We start from the raw sequence: 23,445 nt of genomic DNA on the forward strand, positions 1-23,445 counted from the left end.
TCATAGTAGAGGGCAGAATTGAGCGTTTGGTTCATAGTAGATTATTCTATTCCAATCCTATAAACACACAGCATAACCTTCCTGGCAGTAATCCTTGGCTTTTGACCATAATTTCTGTTGCTTGACATTGATGGTAGTGATCCATTTTTCATTGCCAGTCATAATCCACTGAAGAAATTATGCGTTTTTTCTCTTTCATGTACTAAAAAAGTAAAATATGTGGAACTTCTTTGTTTGAGATCTCCATGGTCGACGCACGATAATTCAGGACTGAGCAGCCAAAGCGCAATAATGAGCATGAAAATGTTTGTAGTATGTACTCACACCTATACAACGCTTTATCGTATGATCTGCTGATATCATTAATGAACAAGATATACTTACTTAAAAAAGGGAGTACAAAAAGAAATACAAAATAAAGATTTTCCCAACCTTATATAAATTCTAGTTTCTAGCTAGTAGCTACAATTGTTATTCTTTTGAAGTTAGAAATAACAATAAAATACTGCCTGAAAAAAGACATAAATTTAGACTGTATTTAGATGTACTTTTCAGCTGCTGATCACTTTTGTTCTCGTTTCCCTACTTGGCTTAAAAGGTTTAGTATGAACAAAAGGAAAGAGCGGACACTCAGTAGAAGAAAAGCTTTTATTCCCTTCTCGCCGCTTATTGGCTTAAAATTATCAGCTACCATAATAGCTATTTGAAAAATCGAAAAGGAGTTTTTATGGGCTTAATTTATTTATTTCTTATAATTGGCCAATAAATGAAATATATCTTTCATAATGGTAATATCAAACTTGTAGTGCAGTATATTACAAAATAGATCAACTACGTATAAAAAGTATCCATGAAAATGTTTACCTTTCTAAAAGACATAAATAGAAGCAAGTTGTAGATAAATGTGATCAAACATGCTAATTGGAGTCCAACTAAAGGTTCAATTTATATATTCAACTATATTTTACTATGGAGGGATAAAAAAATTAAATTAATGGGTTGTTTTGAAAGGATGTCACAAGGCTATATATTCTAATTTTTCCAACTTTAATTATTTGTTTTAAGCTCATTCAGATAATAATGTTTCTGAGGAAGTTTACAGAAGACCGGTGGTGTACGTCACATAATGCAATTCCTACTTCATTAGAAAATAAGGGGTCGGTTAACTTTTTTTGGCCTTACTCCAAAAGAACTTATAGTAGTAAAATTAATTCAACAAAAACTCGTGAATTAATGTTTATTTCATTTATCACTAGGAAGAAGTACTCCTTTTACCCCCAAAATTTTCTAAAATACCCCATTGGGGTAATTTACCCCTTTTCCCCCGACCACTGCTCTAGTTCAACAGTAACTTTTTACTTGGGAATCTATTTCATGTTTTTAAACATTCATTTCCCAGGAGAAATTCACCTATTCTTCTCCTTGCCTAAGTTTTCCTGTTTCTAAATTAGTTTTGACAGGCTTTCATCCTCATTTAGATGGCAACGTCAAAAAAATTTCAGCTCTAATGATGAACTTTAATAGAATTATTGGCATGACAGTAATTTCAAGAAGATTTCAAGGAAAGTGGATAACATTTTTTCCCATGAAAATCAAGATAATTTATATTGATGAATTGTTATTGTCTAGCTCCTAAATAAGGGCAAAGATAACAGGCGAACACATATCAATGTTTTCTCTTCATATCATTTATATATTTTTTAAATACTATGTTTATCAAAACCCTCTGATCTCCTGTGTAATTAAATGAATTATCGATGCCTTTACAACTTGTCGTAAATTTCAAAGCATTTTTGAATTAAATCTCTTGACTCATACTTTTTATGAATTTGACTAATATTTTTTGTTTATATCTAATATATACAAATGGTCCTTTTGAATAATTTTTGTATGTTGAAATCCGTTTCAACATATTGATTTAGCTTCTTTTTCTTTTTTTCATTAAGTAAAAATTGCAATTATTTATTTTAGAATCCGTGAGTAATTTTAAATTAGTTGATTTAAATTTATTTGATCATTTGTTTGAATATTATAATAGTAAGAACAAAGATGAGGGAGAATGATCCCGACATTAATTTTGATTTTCACACCATGCATACAATTTCATAATTTAGGGAGATGAAGTGTATCTTTAAAGTGATAAATGGAATTTAAATGATAACAATCTTTAAATAAATCTCAATATATTTCTTCTAGAGTCTAAAAAAAACTCATAAAAATCTTATATAATAAAATTACACATGGACTCCTCCTTGAATCCCTTTCAATAATCGCAGAATAGTTTAAGGATCAGTCGGCAATCAAGTAAGTTGGTTAGATATGTGATGGGTTTGATGTCACTAGTTGGAGTCATGAAGATCCATGGATTTAAACGATTTATCATGGAGGACTGTACTAAGCTTAGAGACGCAACTTTTTTAAAATGGCGTTCTACGCAACCTCTCTTTTAAATTATCATATCTTTGCTTTTTCACTCATACTCTGAAACTGAACATAATGCGAACTGATCCGAGCAAATACATGACTGTATATTCAGGCTTCACTTCGACAACAAACTTGGGGATGCTTTAAAGTTTATGGATACTTTTAAACTAATTTAACTGACTCAAAAAGAAGAAATACAATTCAATGAGAAGACAGAAGATTTCAGGCTTCAATGGAAGTAGTTGAATACTGCTTATATTGACAGATTATCAATGGAGGATATCACAAGTGAGGTCTATATCGTATGGACGTTACATTAAAGCCAAAGGGCATTCTTCAGAGGTTTCAATTTGTGAACATACAATTGTTTCGCTTATTAAAATCATCGTTCTGGACTTTTTGGAATTTTTACCAATTTGATCTACCCTAATTGAATAAGTGTTCTTCAAACAAGAAATAATATCACTGATAAATTATCAATATTAGGAAATGGTGTATGTTTGCAGAAGCTTGTGGAAATATTTATCCAAGACTCTTTTTCATCATCGTTATCATTTTCAACGCTATACACATGACCTTGGACAAAAAATTTCGGATGGTTGGCTGTCAAGTTATGAAAGACCAGAGAGTGTGAACTGGATAAAATCACTACGGATTTTCTTAGTAATTTGAATTGATTCGAGGCGTGGCAGACGATATCCTTTGTCTGAATTTTAAAACAAAAGGATCTGACTCTATACGACCTTGCTGTTGTTACAAATGGAAGGCTAACTACTGCAATTGGGTTAAATTTAGTCCAATGATAGATAAATTATAGGAATCAGAGCCAAGAATAAGGAGCAACAAAATGAATCAAGAAAGTGCAGGGGATGTGGTAGTAATGGGATTTGCGAAAGGAGAATGTGCCCGAATTTTTTTGGAAGAAATGTACAAAGGGTGTGGATGATTTGATCATCTGGGAAAAGGTTGTGTGTCATGTTAGTAAAGAAGAGAAGTGATTGTTCTACGAGTAAGAATCGTCAATCACAACTAAACTTGTAAGAATCAACAAAGGGCCTTCTAATGCATAATATAACGAGATCTGTTATTTCAATGTACTTTGAAAGCGAACAAACACACTTAATGTGTATGTTCATTTAAACTAAGAAAGGTACAACATTCAAACTTTCTGCTTGTCCTGATACATAGCAGAGCAATTGATTATTGCCATGAATGTTGTTTGGACTTATGGAATGCTCATAGATGTAAACTATAAGAAAAACACTTCTACAGCAAATAATGTCTCTTTAAATTGTGTTGGGAGTACAACATTTCAAATTAAGTTTGAGACAATATACACTTGTGCGTGCTCTAGTGTCGACGACTCCAAATGATGAAATACTACTCAGATAGAAAATACTTCAGAGTTTAAAGGTTATTCCACAAAATTTAACGTGTATCCCAAATGTTTTTGTTAAGGCAACTGGAGTTGATAAAGATGTTATATGCTCTAAAAACATTTTTCATCTAAACAGAGAATCCAGAAAGCCATTGATGCTTTTAAAATTACGTTGGAACATAAAACTAATGGACAACTCAAGGAAATAAAAGGTTCTCTTAGGAAAATCATCTGGAACCGGGTCTAATCAAACCATTACACGTTTACAATGCTCGCAAAACTCCATATACATTTCAAGATGCTTCAATGAGTTAGCTTGAAACATCTAAATTCTTGGAGTAATATAGAAAGTCAATGGGGTCTCGAAGTGGTATTCTCCTATATCCGTTGTTCCAAAACATAATAGCAAGTTGAAAAAAGTGAGAAACCTTGTTGAACTCAACAAATATGTAGTTTATACTACACATCAACTCCCTCCTCCCAATGACATAATTGCTTCAATTCCTTCAGATACAAAGTGTTTTGCCGTATTGGACTGTTCACATGGATATTGGCAATTTCCCCTTGATGAAGAATCCAAACCTTAAAACTACTTTTATAACTGAATTTGGCAGGTATATTTATAATCGAGTTCCTATGGGTCTAGCCATTAGTAGCGATAAATTTTGTCATGTAACTTATAAAGAACTATCAGGCAGTCAAAAAATTAGTTGATGACATTAAAATTTAAAAGATTATGATGAATTTCTTTCAATGATCTATGATGTTTTTGCCCGATGCAAAATTTGGGGCATCACACTCTCAAAAGATAAATTTCAACTTGGTGGATCTGACAAATTTGTTAGATATATTCTTTCCCTGAAGGTACAAGACCTTCTATGAATCTACGAATTCGACTTAGTTGCATTACTTTATGGGCCTTGCAAATCAGTTCTCAGATTTTGGGTCTGATATTAAATTTGCCATGGTTCTTCTTCAAGTTCATTTATCTAAACATAATGAGTCTGTGTGGGGCAAGATCACTCAATGGATCAAGTCAATGATATTCTTACTAATCCTACTTATAATTCCTATTTCATAATCATTTGAATCCAAGTTTAACAGTTTAACTATTAACTGATACATCTTGCACAGTTGTTGGGTATATAATTCTTCTGCAAAGTTCAAATAATTTATGAAAGAATAATAAGTTTAATTAATCATCACATGTGGTTCACGTTTTTTAGGCTCTGCTGAATAGAATTATGCTGTTATCGAAATGGAATGTCTTGCTATTCAATGGGCAGTCCTCATGAGTCGCCTTCATCTGGCTATTAAGCATTTTGACATTGAAATTTATCAAATAAATCTAGGATTCAGAAAATGATGTCAAAGTTGTTGGGAATCACATGCACTATTAAATGGGCTATTGGTAAAACACACAGCATAGTGGACGCTTTTTTTCGTGCCCCTGTTTTGAACCAGAGGATAAATCTGATATACTTATATGGTCCACGAGACTACAAGCAGAAAAACAGGATCTTGCTCTGAAACCAATAAATGATGCTGCTAATTCTGATGCCGAATATCAAAATGCAATTCAAGTGATGAAGGACTGTTCAGATTTGAATAGCTTGCCAAAGAATCATATTGTTCTCCATTACCGAATATAATGGGATGGATTATATGTCAATGAAGATTATGTTCTTCTTCGTTATCACTCAAGAATGTTTGTTCCCACTGAGGTACTAGAGATATTACACATCCAACAAACTGGAATAGAAAATCCCTCAGAATACACGACAACTTTACTTTTGGAAAAAGACGAAAAATGTTGTTGGAATGATTTAATCTTGCTATGAATGTTTAGGACTATCAACTTCACAAACATTAGAGCCACGAATTCATACAATTGCTTCTCACCCTTTTGAATATGTCAATGTTACTTAGGCCTAATTATCTCCTTCTTGCCGACTGATAATCTAGAGGGGTACTGTTTACACCTTTACGTCGTCTGGATCTCTACTCTCCAAAATTGGTTTTTAGATAATGGGAAGCCTCTTAATTAAGATCTGATGGTGGTCCTGGATTCCAAGGATAATTTGAGAACTGGTGTGAGAGCAATAATATTAATCACGATCTCTCTTCTACCTACCATCATGTGTTCAATAGTAATGCTTCATTACGGGAAATGAAGCATTTATTCGAAAAACCCAAAAATTCAAATTTATTCGTTTTGCTCTTATGGAACGGAGAAACACGTCTCGTTTTGACGGGATTTAACTAGCTCAATGTTTCTCTGGAAGTCGGCAGAGAACAAAAGCTCCTCTTCTACCTAGAGTTGATGAACGTCTTAATGACTCTACAGTCTCTATTCATGAAGTTCGCCAGGAGGGGATAATGAGAAAAAAAAGTAACTAGCCATTAAACGAGTAAGACACTTGGAGTTGTATCATCTGTATTAGTGCACAATCATTTGACCAAGCGATGGAATCGAAATACTACAATAATATCAAAGCGATGGAATCGAAATACTACAATAATATCAAATTTGTATGTGATTATTTGATTATCATTCAGAGTCTATAGTTATCTATGATGTTAATCTCACAACGAAATTTTTAAACTCAATATCATTTTGAGGTGAGAAAATGTGTGACTGCTATTGCGAACTTTCAACTTAAGCTGAAGTGATTTGTATGTGATTATTTGATTATGCATCTTTTTTAATTATACAAAAAAGGGACATGAACTCATCATTCAGAGTGAATTGTTAATCTCACAACGAATTTTTTTTAAATCCATACCTTATTATTAAAGTACTTAAGAGGTGAGAAAAAATAACTGTAATATTAGACTGCTAGTGTTTCTTTTCAGTTCAACTCTTTTGAGTATTTTGATCCTTCTTATTGTTTTTAAACAACTTTTGAACAAGATAAAAAAGTACTCTCAAACTGATTATTGGGGGATATAAGAAGTATAGGAAAGAAAATAGGGATTGAGTTGTCTTCTTATTTTTTTCTTATTTGAGTTGTTTTGCTATATTTTTGTTAAGTACATTAAGTTTTAAAAATATTATAGTATGTATGTGTTTGTATTTATTGGTTTGTGTTCGTTTGATTATATTTAGGACTTTAGAAGGAAATTAATTTTTAACTACATATAATCTTGAATTATGTTTTTGGACAAACGCAAATTTCCTTTTATGTGTTTATTTTTATTGAATGACCTTTTCTTAGAAAACATTTTTTTTTTTTTTTGTTATTACTTTCATAAAATGACCTTTCTTTTTATAAAAGGTTATTACTTTTATTGTTTATTGCCGTTTTCTAGAAATTATGTTCCCTTTATGTATTAAAAACTCTACCTAGCAAAAGGGCCAGATCCCCCCCCCCATAAAACCGGACATGCATAGAAAATTCATGTTTATATATAGCTCTTTAAATATTTTACCTTATTTATTCCCACTATGTTACTCTAAAGAGACTCTATGGAAAGATGCGATGTAAACATTGAAGTAATCATGAATCAACAAAAATGTACCTCAAATATGTTCACTCATTTACACACCCTCGATCAAAAAATGAAGGACATATTTGTAGAATATAAGGACAATAAAACTGTAATATTTATCTACAAAAATCCCACCTCTAACAATTGCGCGAGTCAAAAGATGTTCATAGCACGTATAGACAACTTTATACCAAGTGATGAAAATTATGTGTAAAATGGGCTTGTTAAAAAAAAAGAGACAGAAAATAAACATTGAAACCCTCACAATTTGAAATATGATGTGGAGGAGAGAAGGAATAATGCTCATGACGTTTCATTAGATCAGGTACAATCAGTTGTGACAAGTGAGGAAGGGAGAAGGAAATAAACAAGGGCATTATCAAGAATTACTCCGATGTCAATCCTCAATTCTACTCTGAGTCCAACAAGGACTTACAATTACAACTCTACAAAAAATACTCAGGGTCTTTTAGGAGCACACACGAATCAGGTTTTGAATATAATTGAATCTATTTAGGAAAGAATGTTCACTCCTCAGGAATTAAATAATAATGGCAACTGCTAAGGAAAAGAAAATTCATTCATCCAGATTACCAATTATCTATAATAATAAAAAACTGGCTAGCTAAAACATTTAGAAGACTTACATTGGATTGACATCATTCCATTTATTGGACGGTTGACACGCATTTTCCATCTGATCCTTTTAAAATAAATATTATAATATCTACGACACTTGGTAATGTCGGAGAAGTGACTCATTTAATAGTTTTAATTAATAAAATATATATGCATAGTTAATGTCGGTTTTTTATAACTGTTACTAAAGGAATCAGATGGGAGTCTCAAAGATTTGTCTCATTCTATACATCACTATTTATACCTATCAGCATAAATATAAATAAAATGGCGTTTTGTAGTTGCTTCCGGAATAAATTTTGGTTTTTTTTTTTAAATTTCTAAAGCAGTTCTTATTATTGTTTTGTTCCTGAGAAGAGAACATATTATACAGCGTAACAATCATTCATGTTTTCACACGAATGACTGAGAGTAGCTTAAAGAAATTATAAGTGTGAGTCCTTGTTGGAGTAGAATTGAGGATCAACATTGGAGGCATTCCTGCCTATATCATTGCTAGATACTAAGTAGAGTTTGTTTTTCTTTCTTCTATCTCATAGCTACTTGCAGTTAGTCTAATGAAACGTACTGACAGCTAAGCTGTTCTCCTACAAAACATTGGTACTTATTTTCCTTTTTTCCTTTCTGAGTCAAGTCCATAGAATAAGTATTTATATTATATGTAAGAATTACCTCGTAAAGACATGTTATTTCAATAACTATGAGAATAAATATAAAAAGACGTTAGTGACTAAACTTGTTCGATATGAAGTTGAATTATTATATATATATATATATTTCATATGTAATTTCCCCTTCAAATTGTATTACAATTGACTCATATATTCTAATAATATGTTATTCTTTCTCCTTCTTTACAGTCCTATTTTATAACTCAAAATGAAGAATAATCATGCATCATCCCTACTTTGGTGGGTTGAGCTCCTTATCTCTGTTTTCCTCATCTCATCACAAGAAGTCATCTCCACAAACAAGTGTTGCCCAGAGAACCATGTACTCAACTCTGATCTAAGCGACTGTGTTCCTTACAGCTCAAATACATCTTCCATGGAGTTTCATGGACTTCGTCTTCAATATAAAGGTTCCTTTAGTCCAAGTCTCTTGCCTCTTTTGAGTCGTTGTCCCATAAAAAAACGCTTTGAGTATGCCATTCTTAACTATAATCGCCATAAAGACGTCATCGTTCTCAAGGAACCGGATGGATTTGAAGGTTTTAAAAAAACAGAGATGGATGGCAGCGAGGGAAGTGTGTGTGTGGATGTGGTCTTGGGTTATATGAACGAATTGGAAGGTAAGATACAACAATCAATATGTTCTTATTCATTACAATTACTATAAAACTATATATATATATAATCTTGTATTAGTAGTGTTGAGTCAGTCCTTATTTATACGGTCCAGTCCAGTGTTCGGACCGGTCTTTAAGACCTTCCAGACTGTCAGTACTAAAACTAATTAAAAAAGAAGAAATAAAGTAGAGTGATGTCATCAAGGACCAAATTTTATCAGTTTTAGTACGGAACTGGACGGGACTTTTACACTGGAAAGTTCAGCTCCCTCTTTTCAACCTGAGGCAAGCTCATCCAAAGACAACTTCATTCCGAGGAAAAAACATATTTTTGTATACAATAACTTTTAACTATTAGAGAAGGTAAAATGAGTGCGTTGTATAATTTGTATGTACAAGTTCAAATATATTGAAAAAATATAAAATATAAGTCTAAATAATTTTAGAGAATCGTCACAAGGAGTGATAATTAAATTAGTAAATATCTACCTATATTCATTTAGGGAGATAAGAATATCTTATAACAATGTAGCAAATGTATTGCAATCTGGTGTTAAAGATTAAATAAAGTGTTGCGTTGAGCATAATTTCTTATTCAAATTAGGAACTTCTTTAATAGGATAATGAGTATATTATTGAATGATTAAATCTTTGTATTAAAAAGTAGCATAAAATACTCTATCACAGTTGGCTTGTTTCACTTAGTTATTTTCCAAATAAATGTATTATTGGAGATGAATTTTCCTTTGGATAAACTTGTTTTGGGATGAGCTTTCATGCTTCAGGAAGACCTTATCTTGGGGTCAAAAGAAAGAGGTGAACTCTCCGTTGGTGCAAGGATTTTCCGTAAACGACAGTTAATGTTGTGTTAGTTCTTATTTATTCGGCAAAGTCCTGTTTAGTATCTGGACGGATTTTATCAGTCCTTGAGATCGGTCTTTCATTATGTCAGTCCAGTCTTAGGTCAAGATCTATCAGGTATTCAGACCGTCAGTACTTTGACTGATTAAAAAAAAAAAAAAAAAAAAAAAAAAATTGATTGAGGTCATCAAGGACAGAAGTTTTTAGAACCTATAAGTAAGACTGAACTCGACTGGACTGATACTGAGATGGAAGGGGCTGCAGTCTTCCATCCTAAATATGGACTGACAGAGCTCTAATGACAGTTGCAACAAGAACGGCAATTTTTTTTCGTTTCTTCTGAATTATTTTATATCTTTGCTAGGGCACAGTCCTGATGATGCTTTGAAGATTGAATTTAATATAAATCTTAATATACTATAATTCAATAAAATTTAATAAATCATAAAAAAAGATTATTTAATGCATTCTTTTTTTAATTTTAACTCAAATTCGATATTTTTAACTGTTGCAACTGTCCATAACTACGGGAAAGGTTGTAATATCTAACGAGTCACAGTTAAGTATAACTTTAGTACAAATTTTTAACTGATATAACCGTTAAATATATACAAATAACAGCAGCATATTTAGGTATGTTTTGTCAAAGTTTGTCGAGTCTAAATCAACCCAACTCAGAGTAATTGAGCCAAATAAAAGTGTTACAACTGTCCCTAGTTTTAAACTAACTAAACTTATAAAATATGCTCTACATTCACAAAAAAAAAAAGTGACACCATATTGAAGATAAATTAGTAGAATTTCAATTATAACATATAGGAATAGGTATAATATACCATAAAAAAATTATTCTTTTGATAAATAAAAACTATTGAGCCTTTTACTTTGTCGAGAAATTTGCCAAATTATATTTTTTTCCCTTTTATCTTTGATAAGATAAATCCAATTCATTATAGTATTTATGTATATTCCTATCGGACAATTAGAGCAGGAGTTATTAAGAGAAATAGTTTTCAAAAAAACGAAATGCCGCTATTCATGTTTATACACTGATATGCTTAATCAAACTAATGACATCATTTATATATCTTCTTTATCTAAAAATACAGACTGTTTGTAAGCAGTGGATGATGTGCTTATAAAAAACATTCGATGCTAATCAATTGAGTAACTTATTATTGAGAATGAATCAATAATAGTTATTGATGGAATAACATTCATAGCTGAGCTATTTCGATATTAATTAATATTCTAGTCAATGAGGAAAACAAACAAAAAAACCATCATGCAATCTGCTTTGATTAGTGCTGTCACGATACCATTATTTTCGTACGGATCATGGAACCAAAAATTATACCTGTATTTCGATACTTTTACATACTTCTTTGGTAAAAATCCAAAAAAAATGTTGTTAAGGGCGTTCAAATGTATTTACAAAAGTGTACTTTTGTTAAACCCTAAAGTCCATTTGACCCATTTTTTCATTTCTTTGAGCCTATTGGTCCCAGCCAACTATAGTTTTCTATATATATTTAATTAAACAAAGGGTTTTTTTTTATTTCCTCAGTATAATATTATATTTGAGTAGTATAAGTTCCCATATTTACAAGGAATAAAGATCAACTAATTCAAAAATTTGTCCAAATACGCTACAAAAGGTAACTAATGTTGCTTCTCCAACAAGTATTTAGCTACTAATAGCGAAAAAAGGAGTATTTTATTGTTGCATTATTTCTTTGCTCTTTCGGATTTGAATCGATTAATCCATAAATAGGGTGAGCGAGCCATCTATGACTTTTTTAGATAGCTTGTTCAACCTTGCACCAGTTTGAAAAATATGAAATCAATGGATGAAGCCGTTGTCCCAAAAGGAACCGAGCTCTCCTTGGAATCCGTGCAGGGAGCGACAACCCGACACACTCAGTTAGATTTTACAAGGATGTGCCCACGTCATGGTGTTTAGCTCCAAAGGCCACGCCTGCCTCCTCATGTGTTCTTCCAAGGTATCAAGTTTAACACTGATGTCTACTTGGGCGTGCTAAAGACCAAGATGAAACTCTGGATTGGCATATTTACAAATGGGAGGCCTTACATATGGAAGCAGGGCTCCACTCCCTGTCATACCTAATAAAAAGTAACAAATGGCTCCAAGACAATTTTGACGACTTTATCTTGACGGACTTTTGAGCTCCAATCTCCCCAGATCTAAATCGGATTATTTTTTGTGATGCGCAACCAACAAACCAAGGCCCGTCCAATAAAAAATACGAACTTATCAGTCGGTTTCCAGGATTTGCCAAGGTACCAAGTGGCGAAGGCCTTCCTGCACTTTCAGCCTCGTATAGAGACTATAATTGAGGCTGGAGGTAATTTATTAAATAAAATAAAACAGAATCTATCAAGCTCTATGGAGTTTCCGAGAAAGGCATAAAAATATATCGAAGAATAGATCCTGGCGCTGTTTTACGTTCAGAAAATTGTCTGAATTTGATGGGTTATAAAAGATAGTTTTGATTCTTGTTTTTTTGTTATGTCATCGATAAGGTGATATTTTTATTATTATTGGTTTTGAAAGTACTGGTTGGGAATTTAGTATAGAAGCGTTTTAAAATCGTCTGCTATACTAATATAACAGACAACACTAGTTCTGATCAAAAAAACATGCATTGAAGAGGAATTCTTGTTACTATACTGATATGAATTTTGCACAATTTTAATAAAACTGAGAATGAATTTGTTGTCATGTAATAGCTACATCACATGGTTTATTTCATCAACATTAATTTTTCGAAGAATTTACTGTTGTTATGATGCACAACAGTGTCACCTCGCTAACATAAAAATTACACGGTATTTTGTCATCAGATGTGAATTTTTTGACTCCCCCACCCTTATCCGTGTTCTAAACATTGATTTATGGAATCAAAATTAGCTTTTGTGAAGATATAAGGAAGAATCCCCAACAATTTTTAATGGTAGTTCCATAGTTGAGATTAATTGGTCAACTGATACCAGCTAATTTTGAGTTTCTTTTCTATTTCGTTTCAAAGATAAAATTGCAAAATACAATAAAGATAACAATATGACTATAAAAATTTCCTTCCATTTTATAAAAAATAATCTTCTATTTGGGAAAAATTGGTTACGTTGAGTCTCTTTTTTTTCTATTTTGGTAAAAGAGATATATTTTATAACTTGATAATTACAAAACTATTTTCCTGTGGATCACTTTGAGAACCTCGGTTTTAATACATTCAACTCACAAATTTGAGATCAGTTGTAAAAGAAAGTTGTGTTTAAATTTGAAGGAATCATTCAATGGAATATGGAATAAACAACTCTGCGTTGTTGCATTGAAAATGTCCCTTCAAAATATATGCACATATTATATGACTGTGCATGTATTATTCAATAGACATATGATTGAAATAGTGTAAATATATGTGGAGTGCGCAAATCAATCAAAATATTGATTCCTCATTCTTCAATATCAAAGATTGAAAAATGAGCGTTATATAATTTACACATATTGCAAATATTCCTGTGCCACTGAATTTTTGAATGTTCAATCTATGTTTAGGTATGTTAGTCACAAAGAGGGCGGGCGCTTTCAAAATTATTCTCATTGATTTCTATTATTTTTTTGAGTCAACTTTAATGGAAATATATTGACTATTGGATTCATTTTATTTAAAGAAAAGTGTATATTTGACTTTATTCTATTTCAATGATTTTGTAATTTAATCTTTTTTACCATTAATTGAAGTTATATAATATGAACTATGATATATTATTAAAGGAGTTATATGATTCTAAAAATATATTATAAAAACCATCATTGATTGTTAAAGTAATAAATATTAAAACTTTATCGTTAATTCAACTGTTTTCTATCAAATAACGTTAATATTAATCATATTTATTAACTTAGACCACAACGACGCCATCTACATTGAATATTCATAGAGAGGAGAAAAAATTGCTTTTCGAAAAGTGACGATTTATCTTTTTGTATCTGAAGGAACTGTTTTTTTTTTTTTTTTTTTGTTCTTTGTGATATCGTTTAAACTCTAAAAAAAAAAAATTTTTTACTAGTTATTTAGTGTTGTATGATTCTATATTTACTTGGTCCAGTCAAGTCTTAGTATCTGTCCTATCAGCCCTTGAGACCGGCCCTCCACACAGTCAGTACTAAAACTAAAATAAATAATAGATAAAGTTAAGTGACTTTCTCAAGGACCAAACTTTATCAGTTTTAAACTGATAGGTGTCTATGTTTCTTTTGATTTGCCCATAATTAGTGTTCTGAGTTTTGATTGGTTGAATTAGAAATAGCTCTTGTTAAGCTGTAGGGCTCCTATGGTACGGAGTTGTACTGCAGTTCGGTACGTTGTTACTCTCGGTGCGGTACGTATATATAATCATATATTAAATATTTTGATATTATAAAATTTTGGATATTTGAAACATCAACCCCTGATAAGGATCGTCCCCTATTAAAAAATGGCCGAAATATTCGGTGATACTTACGAATCTGCATAAAAAGAAATAAAAAATTATACCAAAAAAAATGGAAAATGAGATAATGACTTAGAAAATGATAAAATGCAGTGAGCAAGACGTAGTATTACTTATAGTGATTAATGTAAGCAAATAGGTTGTCTCTGGAAGATACCCATGTTTTTATGTCATTCTTTCTGATTTGGTTTTTACTCTCACCTCAATAAAGACAATATTCCAAATCGCACCCTTTATACTTGAAGATAAGCTATCTAATTATAAAGATTATTATGTATAATTATAATTCGAGTGCATGAGATGCTAAATGATGGAAAGTAATATATTTCGTCGACAAACTATAGGCTCTGTATTTAAATTGCTGGACGTTTTAAGATACGGAAGAATCTTAATTTTAGTTTAAATACTATATTTGAAAGGGAAGTTTCCAGGAGTTTAATAAGAATAATTTTTTGATAGAACTAGACTATAATTATTTGTTGAAGTATACAAATGTTATAGAGAGACAAGATATTTTAGCCTGCTTATGTGTTGACGCCTCAATTTTGTATCTATTTTGGATCGTAATAGCTGTCTACAAATTATTTGTATATGATTTTTAATTTTACTAAAACGAACATGTACTTTTATATTTGGTGAGTACATACATTAAATAAGTCACATGAAATAAAAGTACTCAAGGGGCTTTGAAATAAATAAAAAATGACAATTAAAAAATAAACTTTAAGCAAACTAAGTACTGAGCAATTTTTTTTTTTTTTTTTTTGGTTACCAATTAATTTAATGATTCATCTCATATTATATTTACAGGGCCCTTTCTGTATTCGTGTTCAAATGTTGGAGTGGAATATCAAGGAAGTATTCAAAAATGCTGCTCAATAGGCTACGTTGTCGATACAATGTACGGAACGTGTGTCAAAGGTCAACAAGGACTAAAGTATTTCCGTCTTCCAAATCGCCTTGTGAAACATAAAGGATCCGGAAGCTCCACTCAAAGTTACTCCATAAACGTACTTGAATCCAAAAGTAGAGGAAGCTGTCAATTTAAATCCTCGATCAAAGAGGTTTATCTCCATGGACGGATTGTTTTTGAAGATGAAGAAAAAGATTCTGAATACTCATGCATTGATTATGATTCTAAAAATGAACTTATGGCACTTGTTTGTAACGTAAAGTCCTCACCTGACTGCTCCCGGGGAAACATTTGTATTCCGAAATGTTGTGAACTAAATGAAGTATTTTACTCTTCAAACTCCCGCTGTATGAAGGTCACGAACACTTCTCTGCTCTACAAACCCGAATTTTATAAGGCTACAGGAGTTGCAGGAGAAAGAGAGGTTCAAATTCAGGCGCCGCCAACTCACATGATTCATTATAAAGAGTTTCACATGGAGACACTTATTAAGAGGGAATGCGGTGGTAATCTGTACAAAGTGAATGATAATGAAAATATCTATCTTTTGGAGGATGGAAGTTTGTACCATGAGGGCTATGGCATTTCCTCAGCAGGGTTTTGTGTTGACAACTTTATTAAAAGCATTGATTCTCAGAGCCCCCCCAAGATTTTCAGCTGTGAAATGTGTGGAATTAGAGTCTGGAAAATACTCTAATTCCTCTAACACTGCCTCTGAGTCCTTCAACAACTCCATTTCAATCTGTGAGTCAAAAATGGCTGACTTCAATGCGTATCTTCGTATTGTATATACGGCATGCGGAGCTTTTAGTCTTCTCTTCCTCATCATTACTTTTCTGCTCTACTCCATCCTACCAAATTTTCGAAACCTACATGGCAAAATAGTCATGTCCAATATCAGTGCTATTTTTCTCACTACTCTCTTCCTAATCATTGCCTACAACTCCAATCGCTCGGATAAACTCTGGTGCATTTGGACGGGGTACTCTCTTTACTATTCAGGACTAGCCATGTTTTTTTGGATGTCAGTCATGTGCTTTGATCTATGCTGGACATTCGTTCGAGCAAAAATACCAAGAAAGGGATCAGATCGACTCAAATTTGCAATTTACTCCATCATAGCCTGGACCATTCCAGGTTGTTTTTGTGGTTTTATATGGATATTGGATTCTTGGTCAACGGAGCTAGCTCCCCATGTTGGAAAGTACAACTGTTTTTTGAGCATGGAGGGAGCTCGACGATTCTTTTACTTCCCTATTTTCATTCTACTTTGCTTCAATGCAATTATGTATCTTATAACCATAGTCACGCTCTGGAAGTCGCAAAGATATTCCAAAAAAATTGGACTGACAAAATCTTCGGGTCATGGACGAAAACCCAACTCTGAAAGCTTACACTATTCCTCCAAAATCAAAGTATGTGGTATTTAACCTAACTTAGTATAGCCCCTAATCCCTCACAGTAATTTTGACTCCTAAACAATTTAATATTCTATATTTTTTATTTTATTTTTATATACTTTTAATAACAGTATTGCCCATATAATTAAACCGCCAGGATTTCGAGCCACGCTGCAATGTAATCATATTTTTACATTAATTATAGAGCCCAATTTAAAATGAAAATTTTGCATCATCATAACCCAATGATTTGTGAACACAATGAAAACTTTTTCAGCAAGTAATATTATTTTTAAATATCAAACTAGAAAAACATTTTTTCACCCCCAACTAGTCCTGATTTTTATAACAAAAAAAAAATATTTTTAATAGATAGCAAGTAATCTTCGGCATTAATGAGTTAATGTGATCTTTTATTAATATACATTTTTTTTAATATAGTCGAACCAAAGACAGGATAGCGAGCGAGGAGGAGGTCGCTTAAGTCACACCAACATCGAAATACGCGAGCAATTAATTCTCTTTACAAAGTTGTTTCTAATTATGGGTCTAACGTGGATCAGTGAGTGTATACATGTTGAAATACACGAAGATCATCAGGATTTAGAAGATTGCAACTTTTACCTAGAGGTAAGTAACATTTTCGAGTGATTACATTATTACATACAAGTCGAGTTTTGTTAAATAACAAACTTTAGGAGCTGCTAATACACAGGTAGGACGTTGTTTGTTCTTTGGGGTTACCCAAAAGTGTTTGGTGTCAGATTCAAAAGAATTACATTGATAAACGATGCTTTTTTTTTGGTTATATTTGATAATTTTCCTACGGAAATTTTGCTGCAGAACAATTTGCTTAATGTTCATTTTGTCAAAGGATTATTTTGTACATATGAATGGAAAATGATATTTAATATATTGGTATATATGATAGTATTTTTTAATTCAACTTAAAATGATTATTTTAACACAACACAATAGTATACGGTTCAAATCTTTACAGTTGTAATACTTAAATAAATTATATAATAATCAAACACGACAGCAACTTAAATAGAAGAAGTGAAAATCACTTCTCTGCTATTAATTTGTTACAATTCGAAATTAAGAATTTTCCATATTGGATTGACGAGCACGCATAAGATTTGACAAAAGCAGTGATCCCCATAAAATTGGCCCAACCCATACATACCTCAATTAACCAAATTAAATGATAGACTGGTTCTTAAAATGTTTATTTCCGAAATATTTGGTGGACATAGTCCGATTTTTTTTGGTGATAAATAAAGAAAGAAAGAAGTTTGAGAAAAAAACAATCCGGATGAATAAGCAATCTTTCAAAAGTATTGAAATAATTTTCGCATAAAATGATTATTTTTTATACAAAACAATAAATAAATATCACCATACAGCGTATAAAACGCATTTTTTTTAATCTAAACTTATTTTGATTACTATGTTTATAAGTGAAAAAGGGTATCATTGTGTTACTTATATTTGGTTTCATACAAGTAGTACATGTACACTTATTAATGAGATAAAACCATAGAAGAGATGAATTGATCATGGCGTTTATTAGCACTACCTCTGGTTTTCTTGGGCAATACTCCACCATGAAGAATACAATTTAGCCATTTCAGAGCAATGTCTTATACTAATTGGATGTCACACGGGATATATTCAATAAAAATATTCCCTTGAAACATTGGGGACTTTTTTTAATGTCCAATACAAGTAATGGATCAGGACTAATATTAATCTGAATATTGCTTATTTCCATCAAAACAAACTCCGAAACCGCCAGTCTTTTTTCAAATCTCTACAATAAGCTCCTCAATCGCAACAATAAAACGAAATTGAGCCAAAGTACAACCCTGACCACAGCACTTATTCAATATTACTGGTTTGATCTCCACTACAATTATAGAAAATGTTGATGTGTCATTATAATGCAAAGCCCAAACTGGATTAAAAATCCGCCTGGGGCACAAAATCCTGATAGCTCTAAGAATTTGCCGATGATAAATCGAATAAAAAGTTCTTTAAAACTGAGTAGGAAAAAAATAATCTATTCTATCTATTTTACTTATAGAGCAAGAAACTTCTGATATTTTTCTGTATTCAAAAACAACATTTTTGTTTAATTCCAATATTTTTGTTCAAAATGGGTTCCATTTGAAGAGTTAGAGATAATTTTATAACAGCATGCATTGAGAACTATAATAGGCTTTCAGTGATTAAAGTTCGTATCATTTTTTTTTTTTTTTTTTTTTTTAAAGAGGTCAATCTCCCCCCCCCCCTCCACATTTGGCATTTTCCTGAATCTATTCATAAAGTAATCAATTTTTGTAGATAAGGTATAATCTCATCACTAAGAAGTGAAATAAAGTTAAAGAGAAAGGACTTAAGGCTGATAATACTAAATATTAGTATTAATATTTTTTCACTATTCTTCATATCAAAATTAATGTAATAAACGAAATGTTCCCTTGTAAATATTATTCATGTTCTCGAGATAAATAGAAATTGATTTTGTTTTATGATAGTACTTGCTCTCTGTGCGTACTATTTTCTGAAATTCAGAATGAATTTATCTTCCGCCTTTGTGAAAACCTTTTATTTTTAAGTTTTATTTTCATTACTCTCTGCACTGAAAATTATATTTCCCTGACAACTTCTTAAGTTTAAAATGCACATTACTCTCCAACTTAGGCTTTGTTTACTCTATTACATCTATCTATAGAGTTAACCATTCTATGAAAAGACATTAATTATTTAAGAAATGCAATCAATTTTTTTTAAATAAATCCTTTGTTAAAACAAGTTTTTGTATTTTACAAAATAATAATCTAATATAAATATAAGTTGAACAATAATAAGTTCATAGTAAGTAATATAAATAAATAAGGATATACATATTTAGTTTATCACTTATTCGAAATGCAATCTTTAGCTATGAGGGAAGTATCAGATGGAGGGGATTATAGCTTTTTACTAAAAAAAATTAACTTTCAATTTTTTTTTTTTTAAATTAAATATTTGAATTTTTTTTCAATTAATTTAATAATTGAAATTTAATTTAATTTTTCAAATTTTTTTGTGGACAGTTGTCTTTTTTAGAAATTGTTTTCTAAAAAAAATAATTTTCTGTGAATAACTGTAGATTTTTTACATTCTTCTCTGAAAAATGTAATATTAGAATTATTATTCCAAAAATTTTATTTTTTTTGTGAACAGTAGTGGATTTTTGAAAAAAAATTCCAAACAATTTCATTTCATGAGAATAGTAATGATTTTTTTTTTCCTCAAGAAATTTAATTTTTGAAAATATTTGTAGATTTGAAGTTTTTTTAAGATTTAAAATTTAATTTTTTTGTTAATATTTGAGGACTTTAGATTTATTTTTTCGACAAATTGAATTTTTTGAGAATAACAATGATTTTTTTTTTTTTTTTCCTAAAAAGTTTTTTAAAAAAAACTTATAAAAATCTGGAACTTTTTGATTTTATTGGCATTCGATGATTCAAATCTATTTTTCCAGGATTTTATTAATAAAAAAAATTGCCTCCAAAAGATGATTTCTTATGCCTTTTCTGCAAATAAATATATTATTTACTATATAAAGCAACTGATTTTTTGACTGATTTTATCTAATTTCATTATATCCCTTAAAAATTGTATCCTTTTTTTTAATTATACCTAATTATGTAAAGGTAGGTCAGAGACACTATTTTCATGAAAATTTTATTGATACACACGCCAATTCTGTGACGTCATATATATAAAGTATCTGGATATAGAAATATAATTAATGAACTTGTAAACAGAAACAGCTGACTATATTATGTTTTATTAAGCTAAGGAGCGCTTTTATTTATCGCCTTGACGTCATATCTGTCTGACGAGGTTAAAAAATGATGACTGACCTACCTTGTCTCTAAGTATCTTGTTTTGAATAACATAAACTTAGATAGGAAGGTGGAGATGACAGATCGAACTTAGAAAGGATTAGTATAATTTCCTTGATACTTCAAATTAATTTAATTTAATTTAAAGTATATCTGACAATAAGCAATGTCCTCCTTCATGTTTTTTAGATCATCACAAAGCCCAGTTTTAGAGTCGAGCAAAGAATAAAAAAAGTTTCAGGAAGTTTCACTTTGATAGCCATGTCACTTTTAAATATTAAAAATCTTCATTATTATGAATGCCAAGCTGTAGAAAGAGTATGTAATTGCTCAGGGAATGTACCTGGATCTTATTTACTGCTGTGATAACAGTATTAATTGAGCTGTGAAGTCGGTCACTAAGACGTTTGTGCTACTGGACAAACAAGAATAACTGGTACGGCTCTTCAAGAAATGGATAAAACAATGTTGACGACATATCAAGGATTGCTCATCACCTATTGCGCCACAAGAATGTTAGCTAGTGGGATTTGTTTCTCCTGTAAAAAATTACACAGGAGAACACTTGTTTTGTACAAATGAATTCATGATATCTTTGAGCGCAGAATCAAAAACGGATCTCAGTTTGTCTCTCTTTCATTTGAAATAACTGGGATTATAGTAATTCGGGACTTCTATTGTTCAAAGTCATTTTTTACCCTTAAAACAATCGCCAAATTAATTGTAGGATTAATAAAACTTATGCAAAAGTGTATTTATTGATTGTGTAATTTGTTCTGAACTCGATAAATTTCCATTTTTAGGTTGAAAAATGATAAAAACGACAGTCTTCTTTAGACCATTAAAACTTATTCATAATACATAGTGATGACCAATATTATATCATAGAAAAATATTTAATGCACAAATTAAAAAATATCACTTAAAAAATACAAAATAGAACAAAAATCCTTGGAAATGCATATTTTTTGAATAGATCTTTTTTTAAATCATACATTAAATATTTTTCTATAATATAAGCGATGAAAATGCACATCACTATGTAATATGAATAAGTTATAATGATCTAAAGAAGAGAGTCGTTTATCATCATTTGTGTAGATGCTTGTAATAATTAATACAGGTATCCACACCCTTTTTGATTGTGAAGGGGCCAATAACTGTGGAAAGAAGCATCCTCATTTTTCTGTACATGTCCTCCTCTTTTTATATTCGGTCCCGGTTTTTTATTCGTTCAGTCGATTTTCAGGATGTAAAAAGTTGACGTGTTCGTATCAATGAGGATTGTTGGTCTCCATAATTTAATATAGAATAAAGATTTTCTGTAGTGATATAAAAAATCTAAAATAAGAGTCAATTTAGATATAAAGAAAGATCAAAATCAATTTTTATCAATTAGTTTGAAAGCTTTATGTAAAATATTATCTTATATATGTATTAAAATAGTTTACATTAACGTAGTAAGCCTAATTTAAATATTACATTTTTGTTTTTTTATCAATAAAAAAAAACAGAGTCTTAATTCTTGTTCGTTTTTAGGTATTTCTTCGAATCATCGGAGGTCTTAATGTACTTCGTGGCTTTGGATTCTTTGTGATATTTATTTGTAAACGCTCTATCTACAATAGTTTCACAAAGAAATACCCGCAAATCATTAGAATCTTCACGTGCCAATTATATTCCAATAATCCAATACCTCATAGACAATCATTTTCTCCACGAATTGAGGAGGATCGTGTCTCTCGAAAGCATGAATTATATGATGAGACTGAATTTATCAACGTGAATGATAAAAAAAATATCAAAATAATTACAAATAATGTTTATCAAAATGTAGAATGTGATTCAAGCATAAAGATGGCGAACATTTAGTCGAAATGTCAAATACAAGGAAATATTATTAATCGTTGTGAATTAATTATATACATAATATATATATTTATTTTCCTATGGATGTTCATGTTTAAAAAGTCCTTTTTTAACCGTTATGATGTAATTGATATTTGTGTAATTTATTTTTGTTATATGTATTGAGATGTTCTAATAAATGTTGATCGATGTTCTACAGTCTCATTCATTTACATACAAGAAAAGTCTCTTACTACGACGGTGGGTTAGATTTGACAATTATTTAACAACGTTGAAACAAATAAACATTTTAAGGCTTCGTTAGTCTTTAAATTAATGCACGTGTATTTCTCCTGGATTAAAGATTAAAATGGATATTTTAGCAATATGGCAAATATTTTCTTTGCCATAATAACTTTCATATGTTATTACGGGGGGAGGGGGGTCTCCACTTATTGCAATAAGCATGTTATTAACCTATACAGTGATCCTTAAACAAAATTAAGAAATTCTTATTTCTAGGAGAGAAAACGGGACCAAAAATTATATAGAAGGAATTAAAAATTTTGTTTGACATTTTATCTCTTTAAATAAAAACTCATTCAAGTGACGGAGCCTCTTTATCTTGAAAATGAGAATTCCAACTACTTCATTACTTTCTTTTATAGCTTTAAAGGAATTTCATATAATATACTTCAACTTTACATTGGCAGACTTTTGAGTTATACAGCAAAATAAATTTTTTCTATGAGTTGATCAATTCTATAAGAATCATGATA

General features: G+C 30.9%; 1 protein-coding gene across 5 annotated transcripts in view; it reads left to right on the top strand.

The window, feature by feature from the left end:
- Positions 1 to 22,881, top strand: part of LOC121114850 (G-protein coupled receptor Mth2) — a 64,458-nt gene extending 41,577 nt beyond the window's left edge. For 3 of the 5 annotated variants that reach the window (XM_071887276.1, XM_071887275.1, XM_071887274.1), the window contains 4 exons: positions 8,794 to 9,224; positions 15,411 to 16,928; positions 17,355 to 17,543; positions 22,358 to 22,881. In XM_071887276.1, coding sequence (XP_071743377.1) covers positions 8,813 to 9,224; positions 15,411 to 16,210 — 1,212 coding nt within the window. In that variant the 5' untranslated portion in view covers positions 8,794 to 8,812 and the 3' untranslated portion in view covers positions 16,211 to 16,928; positions 17,355 to 17,543; positions 22,358 to 22,881. Of the gene's footprint in view, positions 1 to 8,606; positions 8,718 to 8,743; positions 9,225 to 15,410; positions 16,929 to 17,354; positions 17,544 to 22,357 lie in introns of those variants that run through there. The other 2 variants (XM_071887277.1, XM_071887278.1) reach the window with 2 other exon arrangements.
- Positions 22,882 to 23,445: the final 564 nt, after the last annotated feature.

Source organism: Lepeophtheirus salmonis, chromosome 3 (genome assembly GCF_016086655.4).
Source record: "Lepeophtheirus salmonis chromosome 3, UVic_Lsal_1.4, whole genome shotgun sequence".
Classification (NCBI taxonomy): domain Eukaryota; kingdom Metazoa; phylum Arthropoda; class Copepoda; order Siphonostomatoida; family Caligidae; genus Lepeophtheirus; species Lepeophtheirus salmonis.